Source organism: Nesoenas mayeri (assembly GCF_963082525.1).
Source record: "Nesoenas mayeri genome assembly, chromosome: 1".
Classification (NCBI taxonomy): domain Eukaryota; kingdom Metazoa; phylum Chordata; class Aves; order Columbiformes; family Columbidae; genus Nesoenas; species Nesoenas mayeri.
In genome coordinates, this window is record NC_137541.1 from 138,220,640 (window position 1) to 138,237,554 (window position 16,915).

Consider the following 16,915-nt stretch of genomic DNA (forward strand, 5'->3'; position numbering starts at 1 on the left):
AGGTAATGCTGCTGCCATGGCTGGCTGTGCTCACGCTCTTTCCTGTTGTGTGTCCCCACCACAACGGAGACTGTAATTGCACGTTCGTGGGCTGTTCCTTACACTGTACACCACACTGATAACCTCCTGGTGGGAGCTGGGACAAGCTCATCAGCTTCTCTAATGGGACAAGAGCAAACCTCAAATGCCAGGAGCTGTGTGGAGGTCCAAAATGGTGTCTGGTTGGGGTTCCCCTTCTCTGCCGGGGCAGTGGCTCAGGCAAGGGCAGTCTGCAGAGCTGAAGGGCTTCAGCTTGGTGTAAGCCATGTTCTGAAATTGTTATCCATTTTCTGCACTGTTGCTGAAACAGTGCTGGCAGTGGTGGAGATTCCTCCGTTTGAAGGAATAAAACCAAAGGCAATGGTCTAGTGTAAAGGTCTTGGCATCTCCCACAGCTTATGACAACGCCACTGGAGCACAGGGGCCGTGGCTGTAGCTTTTCTTTTGTGAGCTCGCATTCCTTAGCAGTGGGAAATCGGCAGCTGTAATTAGTCTCTGATGTTCTCTGCTAATAAGTGACTTCTCTGGTACTTGCAAATACCGTCATCCCAGAGACATAACTCTATTGTTTTGACCTCTTATCTCTTCTCTCTCCTCCTCAATGAAAGAGGGCCCAGATGTTCTTCAACACTACCAGGAAAAGACTCATCCACGCCTGCTCCTTCCCATTATATCCCTGTCTCCACTTCTTTTTTTTTTTTTTTTTTTTAATTCCCTTTGGCTGCTGTGTAGGAAAATGGCTCCTGCTAGTCCTCATGGAAAAGGACACGGATTCCGGCAGGAAGCCCCTTTGCTTTGGGAGGAAAAGGGGCCTGACATCAACAGGAAGCGCTGTGCGGTGGAGCTGCTGCTGCCTCCGAGCAAGGGGGGCCTTGAAAACAATGTCGGCTGGTGGTTTAGGACTGGCCAGCAGGAAACGCAGGCACGTTGGTGTTTGCAGTGCAGAGGAAATGATAAGCGCTACCTGGCCTGACTTGGAGCAGAGATAGCATGGTGAAAAAAAAAAAGATGGGAAAGAAAAAAAAAGGTTGTTTTTCTTCACACTGGTTTGGAGCCTGTCCTTTGCTAAATGGAAAACAAAATAAAGAGTAAAATATGGAATGTATCAGGAATCCGTTGGGGGGCTTGGAAACTGAGGAGCGCAGTTGTGAAGTGACGAGATTTACTACTTTAGTAACAGCTGGATATAGCTTTTTTTTCCATTGTTAGCACTGAGAATGACCCTCAGCTTGATAACCACTAGCATGCATATTTATTGAGAAATGAAGGGAGGGGGAGGCTTGTGTCCCATGGGGAACTGGGGGGGATTTTCTGTGTGGGAAAAAAGTCATGGGGACAACTGCTCGTGCATGGGTCGAAAGGGCCTTGGGAGTGCAAAGAAGAGCAATGTATAGATAGATATCTCTCCTGACTTGCGCCTACTAGGTGAGAGCATAGGCTGTAGAAGCCTTTTTGAGGAAGAAGAAGATGGCATCATGCTGTAATATTTTATTCAGTTCTGTTTCTTTTCCCCTTTTATTGGGGTCTGTAAAAGCCATATTATGCATCCTTTCATTACTGACCTTCTGACAGCACAAGTTGCTGTTTCTGGTACCCTTGCCTCTCTGCCTGGCAGCTGCAGAGGTACAGTCATTGCAGGTCAGCCTTGGAGAAACCAGGCTGTACACCCTGGGTTCATCGCAGTAGTTATGTGCTGACATTGTGGGGTGGAGGTAGACACAAACAGCGTGGCAGGAAATATTTTCTTCTAAATAATCCCAGCCTCTAGAAGGCTGGAGGGCAGTGTGACACCATCTGCAAATGCTGTTCTGCCTCCTCTGCTGTCCTTGATGATTCTCACAGGCTTCGCAGAAGGAGCAAGCTGCCCTCTTGCAACATATGGGAAGTGCTGATCTGCTACAAGGCTGGCAGATGGAGCAGTGCTCTGTTTCCTGCTGTTTCTGAAAGAAGCCCTGAAGGTGCAGTGCCACATCCAGATGTTGAAGTCAGGCTGCTTAGCAGCTCCTTTTAGAGCTCTTTACCCTCCCTGGTGTACAGAAAGAAAAATATGATCGCTACGATTAAGGCTGTAAGGTACACTTTAGAGGACTGCAGCTCCTGGAGATGAAAAGGTGTAGCCAAGTGACCCATATCCCATGGGCTAAGCTACTGAGTGAAACCAATTCATTGAGACTGGTTCTGGACTTGCTGATGTAGAAATCCATACATGCTTGAGGAATCCATCCCCAAAACACCACCTTTCCTTAGCTGAGAGCAAGAACTTCACCCAGAAAGGTCTTCAGCACAGTAGCAACATGCAGAGCAATGCATGACCTAAATGCACTTTACCTAAGAGAGGAGAGCATGGAAAATGTCTTTGGCAATGGTCTCCTCTACTCTACCCTGGTGGGGCTGCATCTAGAGTACTGTGTCCAGCTCTGACCTCCCCAGTTTAAGAAGACAAGGAATTACTAGAGGGAGTCTAGCGGCAGACTATGAAGATGGTGAGGGGCCTAGAGCACCTTTCTTAGGAGGAGAGACTGAGAGAGTTGGCTCTGTTCAGCCTGGAGAAGAGAAGGCTGAGTGAGGATCTCATCAATGTTGGGTGTCAAGAGGGTGGGACCAGACTCCTTTCAGTGGTGCTCAATGATAGGATGAGGGGCAATGAGCACAAACTGAAGCACAGGAGGTTCCACCTGAATATGAGGAAAAACTTCTTCACTTTCAAGGTGCCAGAGCACTGGAACAGGCTGCCCAGAGAGGTTGTGGGGTCTCCTTCTCTAGAGACCTTCAAAACCTGCCTGGACACATTCCTGTGCAATCTGCTCTGGGTGAACCTGCTTTAGCAGGTGGGTTGGACTAGATGATCTCCGGAGGTCCCTTCTAAGCCCAACCATTCTGTGATTCTGTATTCTCCAGCTGACTGAGCAATCTTCAACAAGAGAGAGCACCAGCCTGTAGTCATGTGTCCCTCAGACCTATTACCTCAGCCTAGCAAGATTTTTGCAGTTTTTGACTATTGTAAATACCACCTTTAGGCATCAGGCTTTGATTGACACCTTCTTAAAAAAAAAAAAAAGGTGTTTCTCTAAGAAGAATTTCCTGGTAATGCACAGGAAATCTCTCTCAGACACATATATACATACATGAATAAAATTGTGTATGTAAAAATACATGCATATATGTATACATATGCACATACATATATATGTTGATATATACATAGATATACATTTATTTATGTATAGAGGTATATGTGTCTGACCAGGTGCTGCTTATGACAGAATTTTCTCCATGCTGCTCGGACACAGAAAGTGAGCTCCTGGGCTGTGGCAATCGTATACCCTGGGCATTGTTTAGAATGGGTAGAACAGCACCTTGTTTCACCAGACAAACATCAGCAATCCAAGTCACTCGTAGCTTAATCCTCTTCAAATAAAGACCGATGTGTTTTCAGCCTCCTCTGAGCAGGGCTGGGAGGAGCATTTCTAGGTGACCTTCCACTGCCAACAGCAGTCTTAATTCTCCACTCTTGTTTTGAACCTCACACCATCATTTTATGCTCCTGTAAAGCTGGTGAAAATGCTTCTATCATTCCTACACCTCGTTTGCTAGTATTTGCATGCCATGGTAAGAGGTAAGAGAGAGAAGAACAAACAGATATTTTTTTTTTCCTGTCTTGTGGAAAATATTGCCGAATTCAATGGGATTTTTTTGTATGAGTGCAGTTCTTTGGGCCAGGCCCAGACAGCCTTGCAGTGAAAACAGTCTAAATATATGCTCAGCAACTGAGTAAAGATGGAGTGGATTTTGTGCTGCTTGGCTTCAGACTATAAATACTGATTATGGCTAGTGCCTTTGCATGTTTGTTTTCAATCAGATTGACATCATAAAGCCTTATTTACTTTTTCTCAAAAGTCTGTTTTCATTTGCCTTTCACTTCTCATTTGCAGCCTTTACGGGTTTGTATTTAGGCTCCTCATCTCTCTGTCTGTGACACATAATGATTCTCAGCAATTTTCTCCACTGTTTGCCTGAAGTTGTTGACTATCCATGAAACAGCCCATTTGGAATAACCTCTGGGAATTGCTGTATCTACTCTTCACTAGGAGAGCCCTAGAGGCAAGATCAGTGAGAAGCCTGAGTGAAAGAACATTGCTGCATAATCTGGTGTCAGTCTGCATCAGTCCATCAGTCTGACAGAGGGCAAAATGAAAAGATAAAAATATGTGCTGTGAGATTCAGCCATGCAGTTTTTCATCCATAGGGGAGCTTGGTCTAGACTAGCTTCTCAGTTACTTTGTACCTTACTCGCAAGCGTTTAACTGAACTCTCAGGTGATTTGCCCCTGCTGCCCCCCTTTCACACACCTGAGCTCATTGGCACTGCCATTCTGCATTAGCTGGCATGGTTGGATGTATATGTTAAAGCCGGGGAATGGCTGTCATAAATGCTGGTAAATGACTTGCTATAGCAAGTGTGGAAAGAGACCCATGAGTGCTCACAGACCTCCAGCCTACCCTTTCACATTCAAAAGGACAACAATAATTTCCTGGGAAAGAACCACAGAGGGAACTGAGGAAAAGCTCATCTTGCTGCAGCACCAGGGTTCATGAGACAACGGCCTGTCTCCTCGCTTCACTCTCTCTTCACCAGGAGGACAACAACAGCATCATCTTTCCAGAAGCCTCCTGAGAGTATCTATTTGGCAATTAGTTGCTTTGTCACCAGCATGCCAACACTATGAAAGTGGACTGAAGTTCTGTAAGTGGGAGAGCATGACAGAACAGCAGAGAAGCTACAGACAAATTCTGTATCCTATAGAGATTGCTAGAGATTTCAGTCTATGGAGGTGGTGTTTGTGAAAGGCACAATACAAAGGACTTCAAAACTGTTAAACCAGTAGCTGGTATTTTTCAGGTTCACTTCAAAATCTAAGCACTCAGAATTTCTTTCTAACAGCCCCAAAGGCTTTCTTATAAAGAAAAACCTGGAATTCCTAAGGCACAAACTAACATTAACAGCCAGGTAGGGAGTATGAGTTGATCCCCTTGAATTGCCCTTCTCCAGATTCTGGGATCCTAAGAATCGCATGTCAAGAGAGATGTTGGCTTCTACACTCTTTTTACAGTCAAGAAATGGGTGTAATAGCTTACAAGTCACTTCTAGAGTAATTTTGAGACTGTAAGAAACTGAGCAAGTCTGTGTCAGCTAGCAGGCTCTGGTAAAAGATAAGGGACAGTACACTGTTTGTTTTCTAGCTTTTTTCTGAAGCTCTTGTAAATGAAAACATAAAGGTCAAAATCAGTTGAGATGAAGAAACAACTTATGAATGTAGTCCATATATTTTCCCTGCTTTGTTGCCAGCAATTAAGTAGGTTAGCATGGCTTACGTTGGTGTCCATGCTTAAGAGGGGAGTATAGAAAGGAAGGAGAATGTCACACAGTGTGACACCTACAGTCCATAAACTTCTTTACTGACCTGGATGAAAGACAGCTGCCACTCAAGACACTTTGAATGGAGCCTACCTCACCAGCTGTCCATCCCAGTGCTCAACATTTACCTGCACTCTCCGTTTGCAGGTTGGTTCTCCTGGCTCCCTTGAGCTGCAGTGTCGTCATTGTCCCTCTTACACTTGTGCTCCATCAGCGCTGACACAGCCTTGGGTTTGCTAGTGCTTTGAGTACATGTTCTCAAAAACAAGGTTAATGGCAGAATTCCTGTCTCATAGCCTGCTTACACCTCGTAGTATCTAGGCATTTACTGAGATGGAGGTCAATTCGTTATACGCAGCTTCAAAACTATTCTGATATTTTCTATATTTATACCCAAGTCCCTTTTCTGAGATAGCATAAATTCTCCCATTACTCCTACCTTCAGAATTAATTGCCCCAATTGTTTGTGCTGTGATGAACAAAATGTTTTACAATATCCACCCTCATCTGCTGTGGATCAGAGCTGTTATGATTCAAATGGCTAGCTGAGGGTGTGTACAGGCCATTGATGTGCCCTGCAGAACCTAAGATGCTGTTTTTAGAGGTGGCTTTACCACAGAGTCATAAGAGTTAAGAGTGAAGATATCCTGTTCGGTTATCTGGTCTGTTGGTTTTTTTTTCAGGAAACTCACAGCAGGATGTTTTCCTAACAAAACTATTCTAGTGTTTAGTGTAACCTCTTTTCAAAAGTGCCTGCATGACAGAATTTGCCAGCTATGTCAAGGTACTAGTCACGTTTCAGGGGGGCATGGTGACCGCTGGGATTGTTGAGAGTCAGCATTCAATCCTGCTTGTGCAGTGCTTTCTCTTAGGCTTTCTTTGATGTGTGGTGTTGACGAGCTGGCCAGGTCTGCCACAGGCTTCTTTCATTTCTGCCTGGAACATCACAACTGTCATATATGCTCTGGAAAATCAGGTGTTCCTACATGCCTTATTTAGATATATGAGATGTAAGCTGGGTATAATATCAGTGGGGAAGAAAACCCTTGATATTGGTGCCATTGTCTTCATTCAAACTCAGACGGGGCCTGCAGGCTGTGCTGAAGTGCATTTGCTTGAAATCAGCATGCCAAACAGTGCTCAGCATCTCCACTTCCCACTCAGGCCATGGAGAGTGATGGCTCGCAGCATCTGTTAGATTTGAGATCTGTTTTTCCCACATCTTTGCCCACTCGAATCACAACTGCGTTCAGGATGGTGCGTTTATCACAGGGAACAGCATGGTTGTGCTAACTTCCGTGACTACCTCAGTGGTAGTCAATGGTGCGGAGCCTAGTTGGAGGCCAGTATCTAGTGGAGTGCCTCAGGGGTCAGTACTGGGGCCAATATTATTCAATATATTCATTAACGATTTAGACGAGGGAATAGAGTGTACTATCAGCAAGTTTGCTGATGACACTAAGCTGGGAGGAGTGGCTGACATGCCAGAAGGCTGTGCTGCCATCCAGCGAGACCTGGACAAACTGGAGAGTTGGGCGGGGAATAACCTGATGAAATTTAACAAGGGAAAGTGTAGAGTCCTGCATCTGGGCAGGAACAACCCCAGGTTCCAGTATAGGTTGGGAAATTACATATTAGAGAGCAGTGTAGGGGAAAGGGACCTGGGGGTCCTGGTGGACAGCAGGATGACCATGAGCCAGCACTGTGCCCTTGTGGCCAGGAAGGCCAATGGCATCCTGGGGTGTATTACAAGGGGAGTGGTTAGTAGATCGAGAGAGTTCCTCCTTCCCCTCTACTCCGCCCTGGTGAGACCACATCTAGAATATTGTGTCCAGTTCCGGGCCCCTCAGTTCAAGAAGGGCAGGGAACTGCTGGAGAGGGTCCAGCGTAGGGCAACGAAGATGATTAAGGGAGTGGAGCACCTCCCTTATGAGGAAAGGCTGAGGGAGCTGGGTCTCTTTAGTTTGGAGAAGAGGAGACTGAGGGGTGACCTTATTAATGTTTATAAATATATAAAGGGTGAGTGCCACGAGGATGGAGCCAGGCTCTTCTCAGTGGCAAACAATGCTAGGACAAGGAGTAATGGGATCAAGCTGGAACACAAGAGGTTCCACTTGAATTTGAGAAGAAACATCTTCTCAGTGAGGGTGCCAGAGCACTGGAACAGGCTGCCCAGGGGGGTTGTGGAGTCTCCTTCTCTGGAGACATTCAAAACCCACTTGGACATGTTCTTGTGCGACCTCACCTAGGACTTCCTGCTCCAGCAGGGGGATTGGACTAGATGATCTTTTGAGGTCCCTTCCAATCCCAAACATACTATGATACTGTGTGATACTGTGTGACACTGCAGAGACATTTCCTGCAGAAGTAGAGGGGGAAAAAAAAATGGAGTGTGTGACTTATATGATGATTCAGTTGTGCTGTCCATGCAGAGAGGATCACCTTGGCGCCAGATATTTGTCTTTTTTTAACTGTGTTTATGGCAGCTAAGGGGGAAGAGATGAGGAGGATTCTAACAAGGTGATTTGGTTTTAAGCCTGTTTGGTGTTGTTTAGCTATCTCACGCTGTTCAAACACAAGTGAGTGTGTGCATGGGGGCGTTGTGGTAGCTAAGCGCTAACAACCAAGCTAAATACTGGAATCTGATGGTGAAGCAGTTTATTTTTTCTTCTTCTGTAAAATGAAATTAGTGCTGGTGAAAAGTATGCATAGACATCCTGGAGACTGCAGCCCTCTGTTTGTCCTTGCAGCAGTTATAACCAGGCAGGGAAAACCTTCCCTATCCCCAGCTCTGCCAAGTTCATCTCGGAGCAGGAGAAATCCTCTGCAGCGATTTCAGATGCTGTGGCCCCTTACATCTCTGGCCCCTGCTGAAAAGGAGACCGTGGAAGGCAAAGGAGATGATACCTGGGGGCAAGACAGGATTTATCCTCATCTGCTGTGGGTCAGGGCTATATGTTGAGAGACAAACTGGAATTGTGACTGCTGTGTTGGACTAGGGCTCGTGTGAACTTCAGGGAAGAGAGAACAGTTTGATCTCCTCTGGAATTTTTTTCTCAGCCAACCTTAAGCCTAGTAAAAATCAGAAATTATCAGCAAAAATAATGAATCTGGCGAATCAGCATTAAAACTTGTGATTTAAAGTAGGAAGCACCAGGAAATGCAGAAAAATGTCACACCAAAGATACTGACTCTCAAGTATGTTGCCATTTATGCAATGCTGCTCCTTTCTTCTGATTAGGAGGCCAAGTTAATATATTAGTATGTTCTAGAATGTGTACTGTTTTGTTGTTTTTGTACAAAATAACAACTCTTGCTTAGTATGGATTGAAACATTTATTTTTTAGGAGAAAATATTTCCTAAATTAGTAATTTAAATTAAAACAAGAGATTATTTTGACCTTTATTGTCATGCTACTGACATAGCATGAAAGGAAGCATGCACTGCTATTGAGGGCAATGGAAGACAATTTAAAAAAAATACTAATACGTAACAAACCAAAATGGTGAAATAGAAATGGCTACTATGTTTTTTTATGGTGCAGGATTCATTTCTGGGAGAATTTAAAAAAAAAAAAACAAACCACAAAAACCCCCACACTGAACTATTTCTTACAAGTCAAACATCAAAAAGTTGGTGTTTCAGGTGAAATGAAAAGTCTGCATTTATCGTCCCATTACTTGAACTAAAATTAAAATAAAATTAGAGAGGACGTGAAACCTCCTCCATGTGGCATAAACCAGCCACTAAGGAGGACCCGAGTAGCTCTGCCACTAATTTTTATCCTTGCAAGGAGCCCTCTGAGAGAATAACAGAAGGATAAAGATAAAAATGAAGCCTGCTGGTACTCTGTCCAGTTCAGTACAATGTACTGTGAACACATGACCCAATCCAGGTTAGCTAAATTTAAGCACAGTCTTACTGAACATTATTCACCATGACTGGTTAGGGTGGCTGACTTAGTAATCTTCTCCCTAGAGTCCACCTGGAGCCCATGGAGACTAAGAGCTTCTTCTAGAAGGTGGCACTGAAGGCCACAGGGCATTGCTTGCATCTCCTGCTGGACTGGGGTCTTTCTCACTCATTGCTGGCTTTGGTGGGAAGCCAGGAGGACATCCTCCCACCTCTTGTTAGATGGGGTGACTCTCTCTCTTCCTAGTGTCCCCTCCTGGTTGGGCTGTTTGGTGATTTAGTTAGGCACATGCTTAAATGTCTCCCTGGCTTTGGTCCAAAATGCTCAGCCTTGTGCCAGACGAAGTTTTTGTCAGGCAGGCAGAGAGTTAGCGCCTTGCTCACTAGTGGAGAGGTTTGGTGGGTGTTAGCACCATGGCTGGGAAGGGACAGAAGAAGAGAGGGACCTCTCCCGTCACAGCAAGGTTGGGAGGTGAGATGCTCAGCACCCATCACTGGCTCTGGAAGCCAGAGGAACTGGAAGGAGAGGGAAGTGGGATACCTGAGCTACCAGGAGTAGCACACATATGTAAGGGAGGTGGCATGAGCTGCGGTCATGGAAAAGACCCTGTTGAAGGTGAATGTCTGTGTACACTGAGCTCAGAGGTGATATCCAGTGAGAGTGGAACGAGTTACTACGACTGCCCTTCTGGTTTATTTTTGTCTAGGGGAAGAGAAGTACTGTCTTTTGTATGCAGTGTGTTTATAACTCAATTTCCCTTCTGACTGATGCCCTTGCTCCATGCTCTCTTCTCCTCTCCTCCTCCATCTGGTTTCTATTGTAGTTTTAAATGAGGACAGTTTGGCTGTCCGGCAGAACAAGCAGGGTCTGTGTGACACCAGCTGCCTCTTCCAACTTCTAAGCCTCCAGCACAGTTTTAATTATAGAAGTGTCAAGATTGGACACCCCTCGTCCCCCCCTTTTTTGTGTCTGCACGCATACACACAGCCCCTTCTACAAATCCCCATCCACGTTCCATCTTCCTCCGTGAGAGATCCAGTTCTGTGATTTACGTGTGCCCTGTAATGCTGATAGAGTCCTGTTGTAAAGCACAGGTTAGGTCTGTACCTCTTAACATTCAGGGTTGATCAAAGCCTTTATTTTGGCTCATCAGAACCCACATCTGAAATAATCAAACCACCTCAGAAATGCCTGGAAGTAGGAGGGAGGTAATCCTGGCCTCTCTAACCTCACCTCCCCTGAGTGCCTGAAAGACTCAGCTTTGTAGGAGATCAGAGCTGCTTAGGAATTTCAGAGCTGCAGGTTCCACTCAAAGAAAACATTTATTGTGCTCCAGCTTCATAAAAGTGCTCCATTTAGGGGCTTGATTTGCAGAAAGCTGATGTAGTCCCTCCACCTCCAGGGATCTGAGGTCAAAGTCTGTAATTTTTGGTTGCAAGTGAAATATGTCCTATATGGGATTTTTTTTTTGACATGACAAAACCACAAGACATGTTGGCATAACTGACTGTTTCTCTTCATAAGAGCCAAAGATGTGGTATGGAAGGAAATGATGAACATGATAAGTGAAGGACACTGTCAGAGATATGTGAGAAGCCCAGGGCTGGAAAATCAGGGAAGACTGCAGTGCTGGAGTAAGAGATGCTGTCAGAGCTTGGTTCACATTGTTTGTCTGCAGTCTGTAGGTTGCTTCTACTCTGGAGTCTTCACCTGCTTTTGAAAATGGGTTGAATTGTGTACATTTGCTACAGCTTATTGCCCTGAGGACCCTCTTTTTGCTTACCAGCCCTCAACAGATGGATCTACCTTTCTCTGGCTTATAAGAGGTTTGTTTACCTGCCTGAGGCCTTTTGACCTAATTTATCCCAAGGAAACTTAAAACTCAGCAAAAAACCAGTGTGATTTAACAGGTTTTACTTTCAAGAGGTCAAATTAGCCACAGCAAGCATCAGTAAATGCATTTTTGATTGGTGAGCCTATTCTTAAACCCAAGATTTTAAAAAGGATCTAATAAAGGGTGCTGTGGGCATGGACCCTATTTTTGTGGCAGTTAGGCACCATCATGTGAGGTTTGTCTATAAGGCAGACTGTTTGATTTTTAAACAAACTTTGTCGTATGTCTGTCCTGATCAAATAGGTTTTCTGTTTGATTAATTCTTCTTTTTCCAGGTAGCATGGAGAGGTCATAAAAATCATCCCAAGGGCTTTGAGTGTGACACAGCATGACTAATGTATCTGCATTACGAGTCCCTGCTCAAAAAAACCCATAAAGTCAGATTTTCCCTGTTGTTTTGGAGGGTGTTCTTTAACTGAGGAGAATTAGTCTGTTTGGCTCATTCAGGCTTCCAAGTAATCACTGGCACTTCATGTATTCCTGCATTTGGGTTGGCCAGAAGAGAAGAGAAGGGATGCACAAGAAGGTGCTCTTTACCTCCCTCAGTAATAGTTGGGAAGCAGAATGTTAGCACTTGCCTGACCAACTGGGCTCACTAATAGTGTGTCACTGAGGAGGGCACCAGTTTGGAAGCCCTCCTCACCACAGCCTGTGCCCTGGGCCGCTTTGTAGGTGCAAGTCCACCACCCATGAGCTGGGTCTGGCCTCAGTGACACCCATGAGAAATACAATAAGGCCCCAGCTGGTTTTTGTTCAGGCTGTCCTTGGAGTGCTGTCTTTGGATGTCACCTGATGAAGCACATGTTAACATATCATTGTGGTATTGAACCTCAAGCAGAAGAACCCAGGGGAGGTCCAGCCAGAGGCATTATCTGTGTGATGGTGCAAAGATCCTATGCCTGGTTTTCCAGTCAAATGTATGGCTTGGTCCATTTTCTTTCCTACAGCTTTCTGAATGCACAGTGCAGCAGAATCAGCATTACAGCAGGGAACTTCTGCATTTACTGACTTTTGTGCTTATGGCTGTGTGAAGCGTTGCGTTAAATACACGGTAGTTTCTAGCACCTAATAAGGAAGGACTCTCTTACTGTTATTGTTATAGCTAGGGTTGTTATAGTTCTGGGCAAAGGAAGCCTTAGTCTGGCAAAGAGGATGAGTGTTTCCTATATCTATACAATGGGGAAAAAATAAACATATACTTTGGGTCCAGGTCTGGATGTAAATGTTGTGCCTCGGGCTCCTCTCAGCTTTAAGGCTGGTTGAGCCTTTGGCTGGTTATGCTGATGGAGTTCTTTTGAAGCCAATGTCAGATTTTGTCAGTGTGCAGATCTAGTCAATATATGAACTTTATACCCTCTTTGCGGGAGTTTATGAGCACTAAACTGTGGGTATGTAGGCTTATATGGAAGTGTGAATGCTCCTCTGATTTTTATCCAAGCCAATTAGGCCTTTTGGCATGATTCAGTGGGGCTAGAACTCTATCCTGTGGAGGGGGGAGGTTCTCAGGACGTCATGCTATACCTCATGCTTTCAATTAGAATGAAATGGAATTTTTTTTCCTGAAAAGAAAAGAAAAAGGGAGAGAGGAAAACCCTACCTTTCTTCCCACAATGTTTCTGTGACTTCAGGGTCAGTCATTGTTGTATGTCAATGAGTGTGGCATGGCACAGCCATAGCATAACCTCATTTTGCAAGTTCACTTCAACCACATTATGGGGTTTATTTTTGTTTTGCCGTGTATTTCTCTCGTTAATGTACCCTTGCCTGCATCTGCAGAGAGCCTTTGCTGTTGTTTCATGAAACTGGCTCCTCTGTGGGGATTTGTGGAAGTTCTTGGTGTGTATTCATTGGGTATCTTGCCTTGCTTTCCTCTCTTAGTCCCCTACGTGCTGAAGAGCTGTGCAGAGTTCATTGAGACTCATGGCATTGTGGATGGGATCTACCGCCTCTCAGGAGTGACATCCAACATACAAAAGCTGAGGTAAGGGCAATCTGTCTGAGTACCAGAGGGATTTGGTCACATTTCTTGCTACCTTTTTGCTGTTATGTTTTGCTGTTAGTCCCTCAGGCATAGACTGAGGCCAACAGAGCTCTATGCTGGTGCAGAAGATGAACTGTCTCTGAAGCTGGTAACAGGGAAATACAACATTTCAAGGGTTAGTCCATGACAAAGAAAAAAAAATTCTCCCTCTGCATTTATTAATGGCAAAGGCCTGGAGGGTCTCAGCACAGATGCTGAGTTATCTCACTTCAAGACAAAGCAATCTCTTTATTTCATTTTGGAGTCCACTCATGGGATTATGTTAGGAGAACCAGGGTCTAGTTGAAACCTGGAGGCCTGATCCCAGGAGACAGTCTGAGCCAGGCTGCAGAAACATCTCTGCTTTCCAGTTTGTCTTTTCTTCTACCTGGACATAAATCTTATTCGTCTACGTTGTTATGTGTCCATATTGTTCCAGACAAGAGTTTGTTTCTGACCAATGCCCGGATTTGACGAGGGAAGTTTACCTCCAGGACATCCACTGCGTGGGGTCACTCTGCAAGCTGTACTTCAGGGAGCTGCCCAACCCTCTCCTCACTTATGAGCTCTACAAGAAATTCACGGTGAGACACTTTGCTTTGCTCATTCCTCTCCAGCAGTGTGGATGTGCTGCAGGATCCTCCATGACAGCTGTTTGGGATTTGGTCCAATATGCTGTCTTCTGGTGCATCTCTCTGTATAAACACTTCTCAGTGCTCTTCCCTTCTTGTCTTGCGCTGGCTCTCCCTGTCCTTGTTTCTTTCCCCCATTTCATATTGTTTTCCTCAGCCTCTCTGCTGTTTCCTGCCCTTCATCTTGCTCATTTTTACACCACATTGCTTCTTTGCTGTTACTCTTTCTCCCCACTGTGTACCTCCTCCCAGAATTACTAATTCTCTTTCTTTTTCTCATTACCGTCCATCACTGAGAGCCTTCTGGATCACCTGGGGCTTGCGATCATAATCACAAGGCTGCAGTTTCCTCCTCTCTATCTCTTCGGCAGTCCCTGACACCTGCACAAACTGATTGCTCAGCCCATGTGTAAAGCACCAACTTTTCTGCACCTGTAGCATTTTTCATACGGTTTGTCAGAATGCAAATAATGACACAGGTTATGCCAGCTATGGCATATCAGGCTCATCATCCTCATGCCATCAATACAAATAGCAGAGGAAAGTGGCAGCTGGCCAAGCAGAAATCTCTAACCTTGTTTAAAGAGATTGTAATTCAAAGAGTAGTCGCTTGATTCTGCAAAACAACCATAGATTATACATGGATACAGCTGGAGCCTAGGAGCAGACTGTGGGAGAGCAGAAAAATAAGACCACAAAGCCTGAATTTTTAAGAGAGCTGGCTAATTTTGATGACAGATAATATTTTATTAAAAGGTGGCACAGCAAGCTACACTTCTTGAGGTTGCCTGCCTCTTACCACTCTAAATCCACTTTCAGTTGTTTATGACACAAAGAAATTTAAATTCAGTCATTCAGGCTGAAATTTTATGTGCCAGAGGTGTGAATTTTCAGCTAAAAGAATTCATCAGCTTCTTAAAACAACTGGGATGGGGGGATGGGAAACGTTTTTTCAGTGCTAGAAACATCCGTCCTTTGTTAAGAGTTTCTGTCATCCTGCTCTTTCCTATTTGCTGGGAGGTGGAGGGGACAGACATCGCCAAAAATGTCAGATGTTGCAGAGAAGTAGTTTTGCAAAATCATGTCCGAATGAAATGGGAGGCGACAAGCAACCTTAGCTGCAGGTATTGCCATCTGCATTGCCTTTATTCTGAAGTCGTGTTTCTTACAAGTCGTGTTGCTATGGCACAGGAAGCACTGAGGGGCACCCACGGGGTGCACACAAGAAGACGACTTTCTGTTGCCTGCTGAAGGAGAAGACAGGCACATCTGTGCAGGAGAGCTTGCTGTAGGGCAAATCCAGATGGGACCAGCCAAGTAGCAACCTGGTAGAGGAAGTCTGGTAGCTGTGAGGGGCTACAGCCGAGCTGGGGACCACTGGCTCGCTTTGCTGACTGACAGACATGCAACAGTGTTAGATGACTTGCTGTTGCGATGCCAAATTTTAAGTAAGATTGGTCTGTGTTTCAAGGTGATGTATAGTAAAAACTTCAGTCAAAATTCTGAGCAGATTTGAAAAACTGGCCTGTATCCACAGGATATGGGGATCCTGAGGATATAGGGTAAGATCTCTAAAATAGACACAGTCAGGATGAATAGGATCTTAAAAATACAGGGTGTTATTCAACTATTCACAGTAACTGATGATTCTCATTCTTGTTGAAGATATTTGGCTGGTGTCTTTTTGGCTATCACCACTGATTTATGAAAGAAAAATGCTCTGAAGGAAACATGAAGATTTAGATGGAAACTTTTTTTAGGAAACAATGTTTGCTGAAAAGTGCACTTTTGGAATGATGACTTGCAGATTTTCATTAGATATATTCAGTAAATAGTTTTATTCAAAAACAAAAGGGAAAACATTTGTGTAACTGTCTAAATGTTTCTTTTACAAATACTTTCTAAAGGAAATGTTTCAACATTAAATCAACATATCTAACTTTTAATAAAATGCCTTTCAGAAAAGGGTTAAACACCTCCAAATTTAAATGATAATTTCTTTCACTTATGGTCCAGTACGATGCTTTGATGCTTTGGTCAGCCTTGAAGAATTGTTTTTAAAATCTTGTGCCAGCTCCCCAAAATGTTATCACTTTGGATTGACCTAAAAAGGGTTTTTTTTTTAATCTCCAGCTTTTTAGTTGGTCCTCAGCCACAAAATCCTTTATTCACCTAAGTCTACTCAGTCGGGATTTATAATGGGTAACCCAGCTGACAGGAAGCACAGTCAGATACCAGGAGGAAAGAAAGAGAAAAGACCAGTTCCCCAAGGAGCAGAAAACCCATTAGGAGCATGTGTATGCGTGGGGTGTCGGAACAGGGAACAGTGGCAGCTGTGCCTCAGCAGAAGAGTGCTGGTAGGAGTAAAGGATGCATGCTAATCCCAGCCTGACTCAGTCGGAGCTGTCTCTGAGATGGGATAGGCTCCACTTTGAGTCACCAGAGTGATTCAGACATTTGTGGCTAAGGAAAGTCAAATTCTTAATTACTAGGGAGCGGTTGGCCTTTTGCTCATCATTATGTCAAGTTCATAGATGTAACATCCCAGTCATGACCTCACTGGCTATCAACTTTTGACAAATGATGCCCTCTCACGCTCTCCACCTTGCCATCTTGTATTCTAATGACAGATCCTTGTTTCACAGGACAGATAAATTGACGCTGCTTAGCTTGTTCTAAACTGGGCACAGAAGGACTGAACACGCCCTCAGAGCAAATGAGCCGTAGGAGGCCAAGCCTACCTTCTCTGGACTCTGTTCCACTTGTTAACTGGTGCTTATGAATTGTTCACTCCCGGAATCACCAGTGGAGTGAAAAAATCCTAAATGGCATAAATTTGTAACGAGATTAACAGACATGTAATAAATTGAGTTATTAGTTCTTCCTTGATTTCTGTATTCTGCTGCTGTAGTCCTAGGTTTTGCCTGGGCCCTTAGATTTCCAAGGCACAACATGTATGGGTCAGAAGTGTGGCTCAGAGGTTTGAATGGGTCATGACCTC

The 16,915-nt window shown here is 44.6% G+C and overlaps 1 protein-coding gene across 1 annotated transcript in view; it reads left to right on the forward strand.

The window, feature by feature from the left end:
• Window positions 1–16,915, forward strand: part of ARHGAP31 (Rho GTPase activating protein 31) — a gene marked incomplete at both ends in the record, with an annotated part of 56,412 nt that overhangs the window by 23,461 nt on the left and 16,036 nt on the right. Inside the window, 2 exons of the mRNA XM_080360193.1 lie at window positions 13,141–13,243; window positions 13,722–13,866. Coding sequence (XP_080216319.1) covers window positions 13,141–13,243; window positions 13,722–13,866 — 248 coding nt within the window. The remainder of the gene's footprint in view (window positions 1–13,140; window positions 13,244–13,721; window positions 13,867–16,915) is intronic.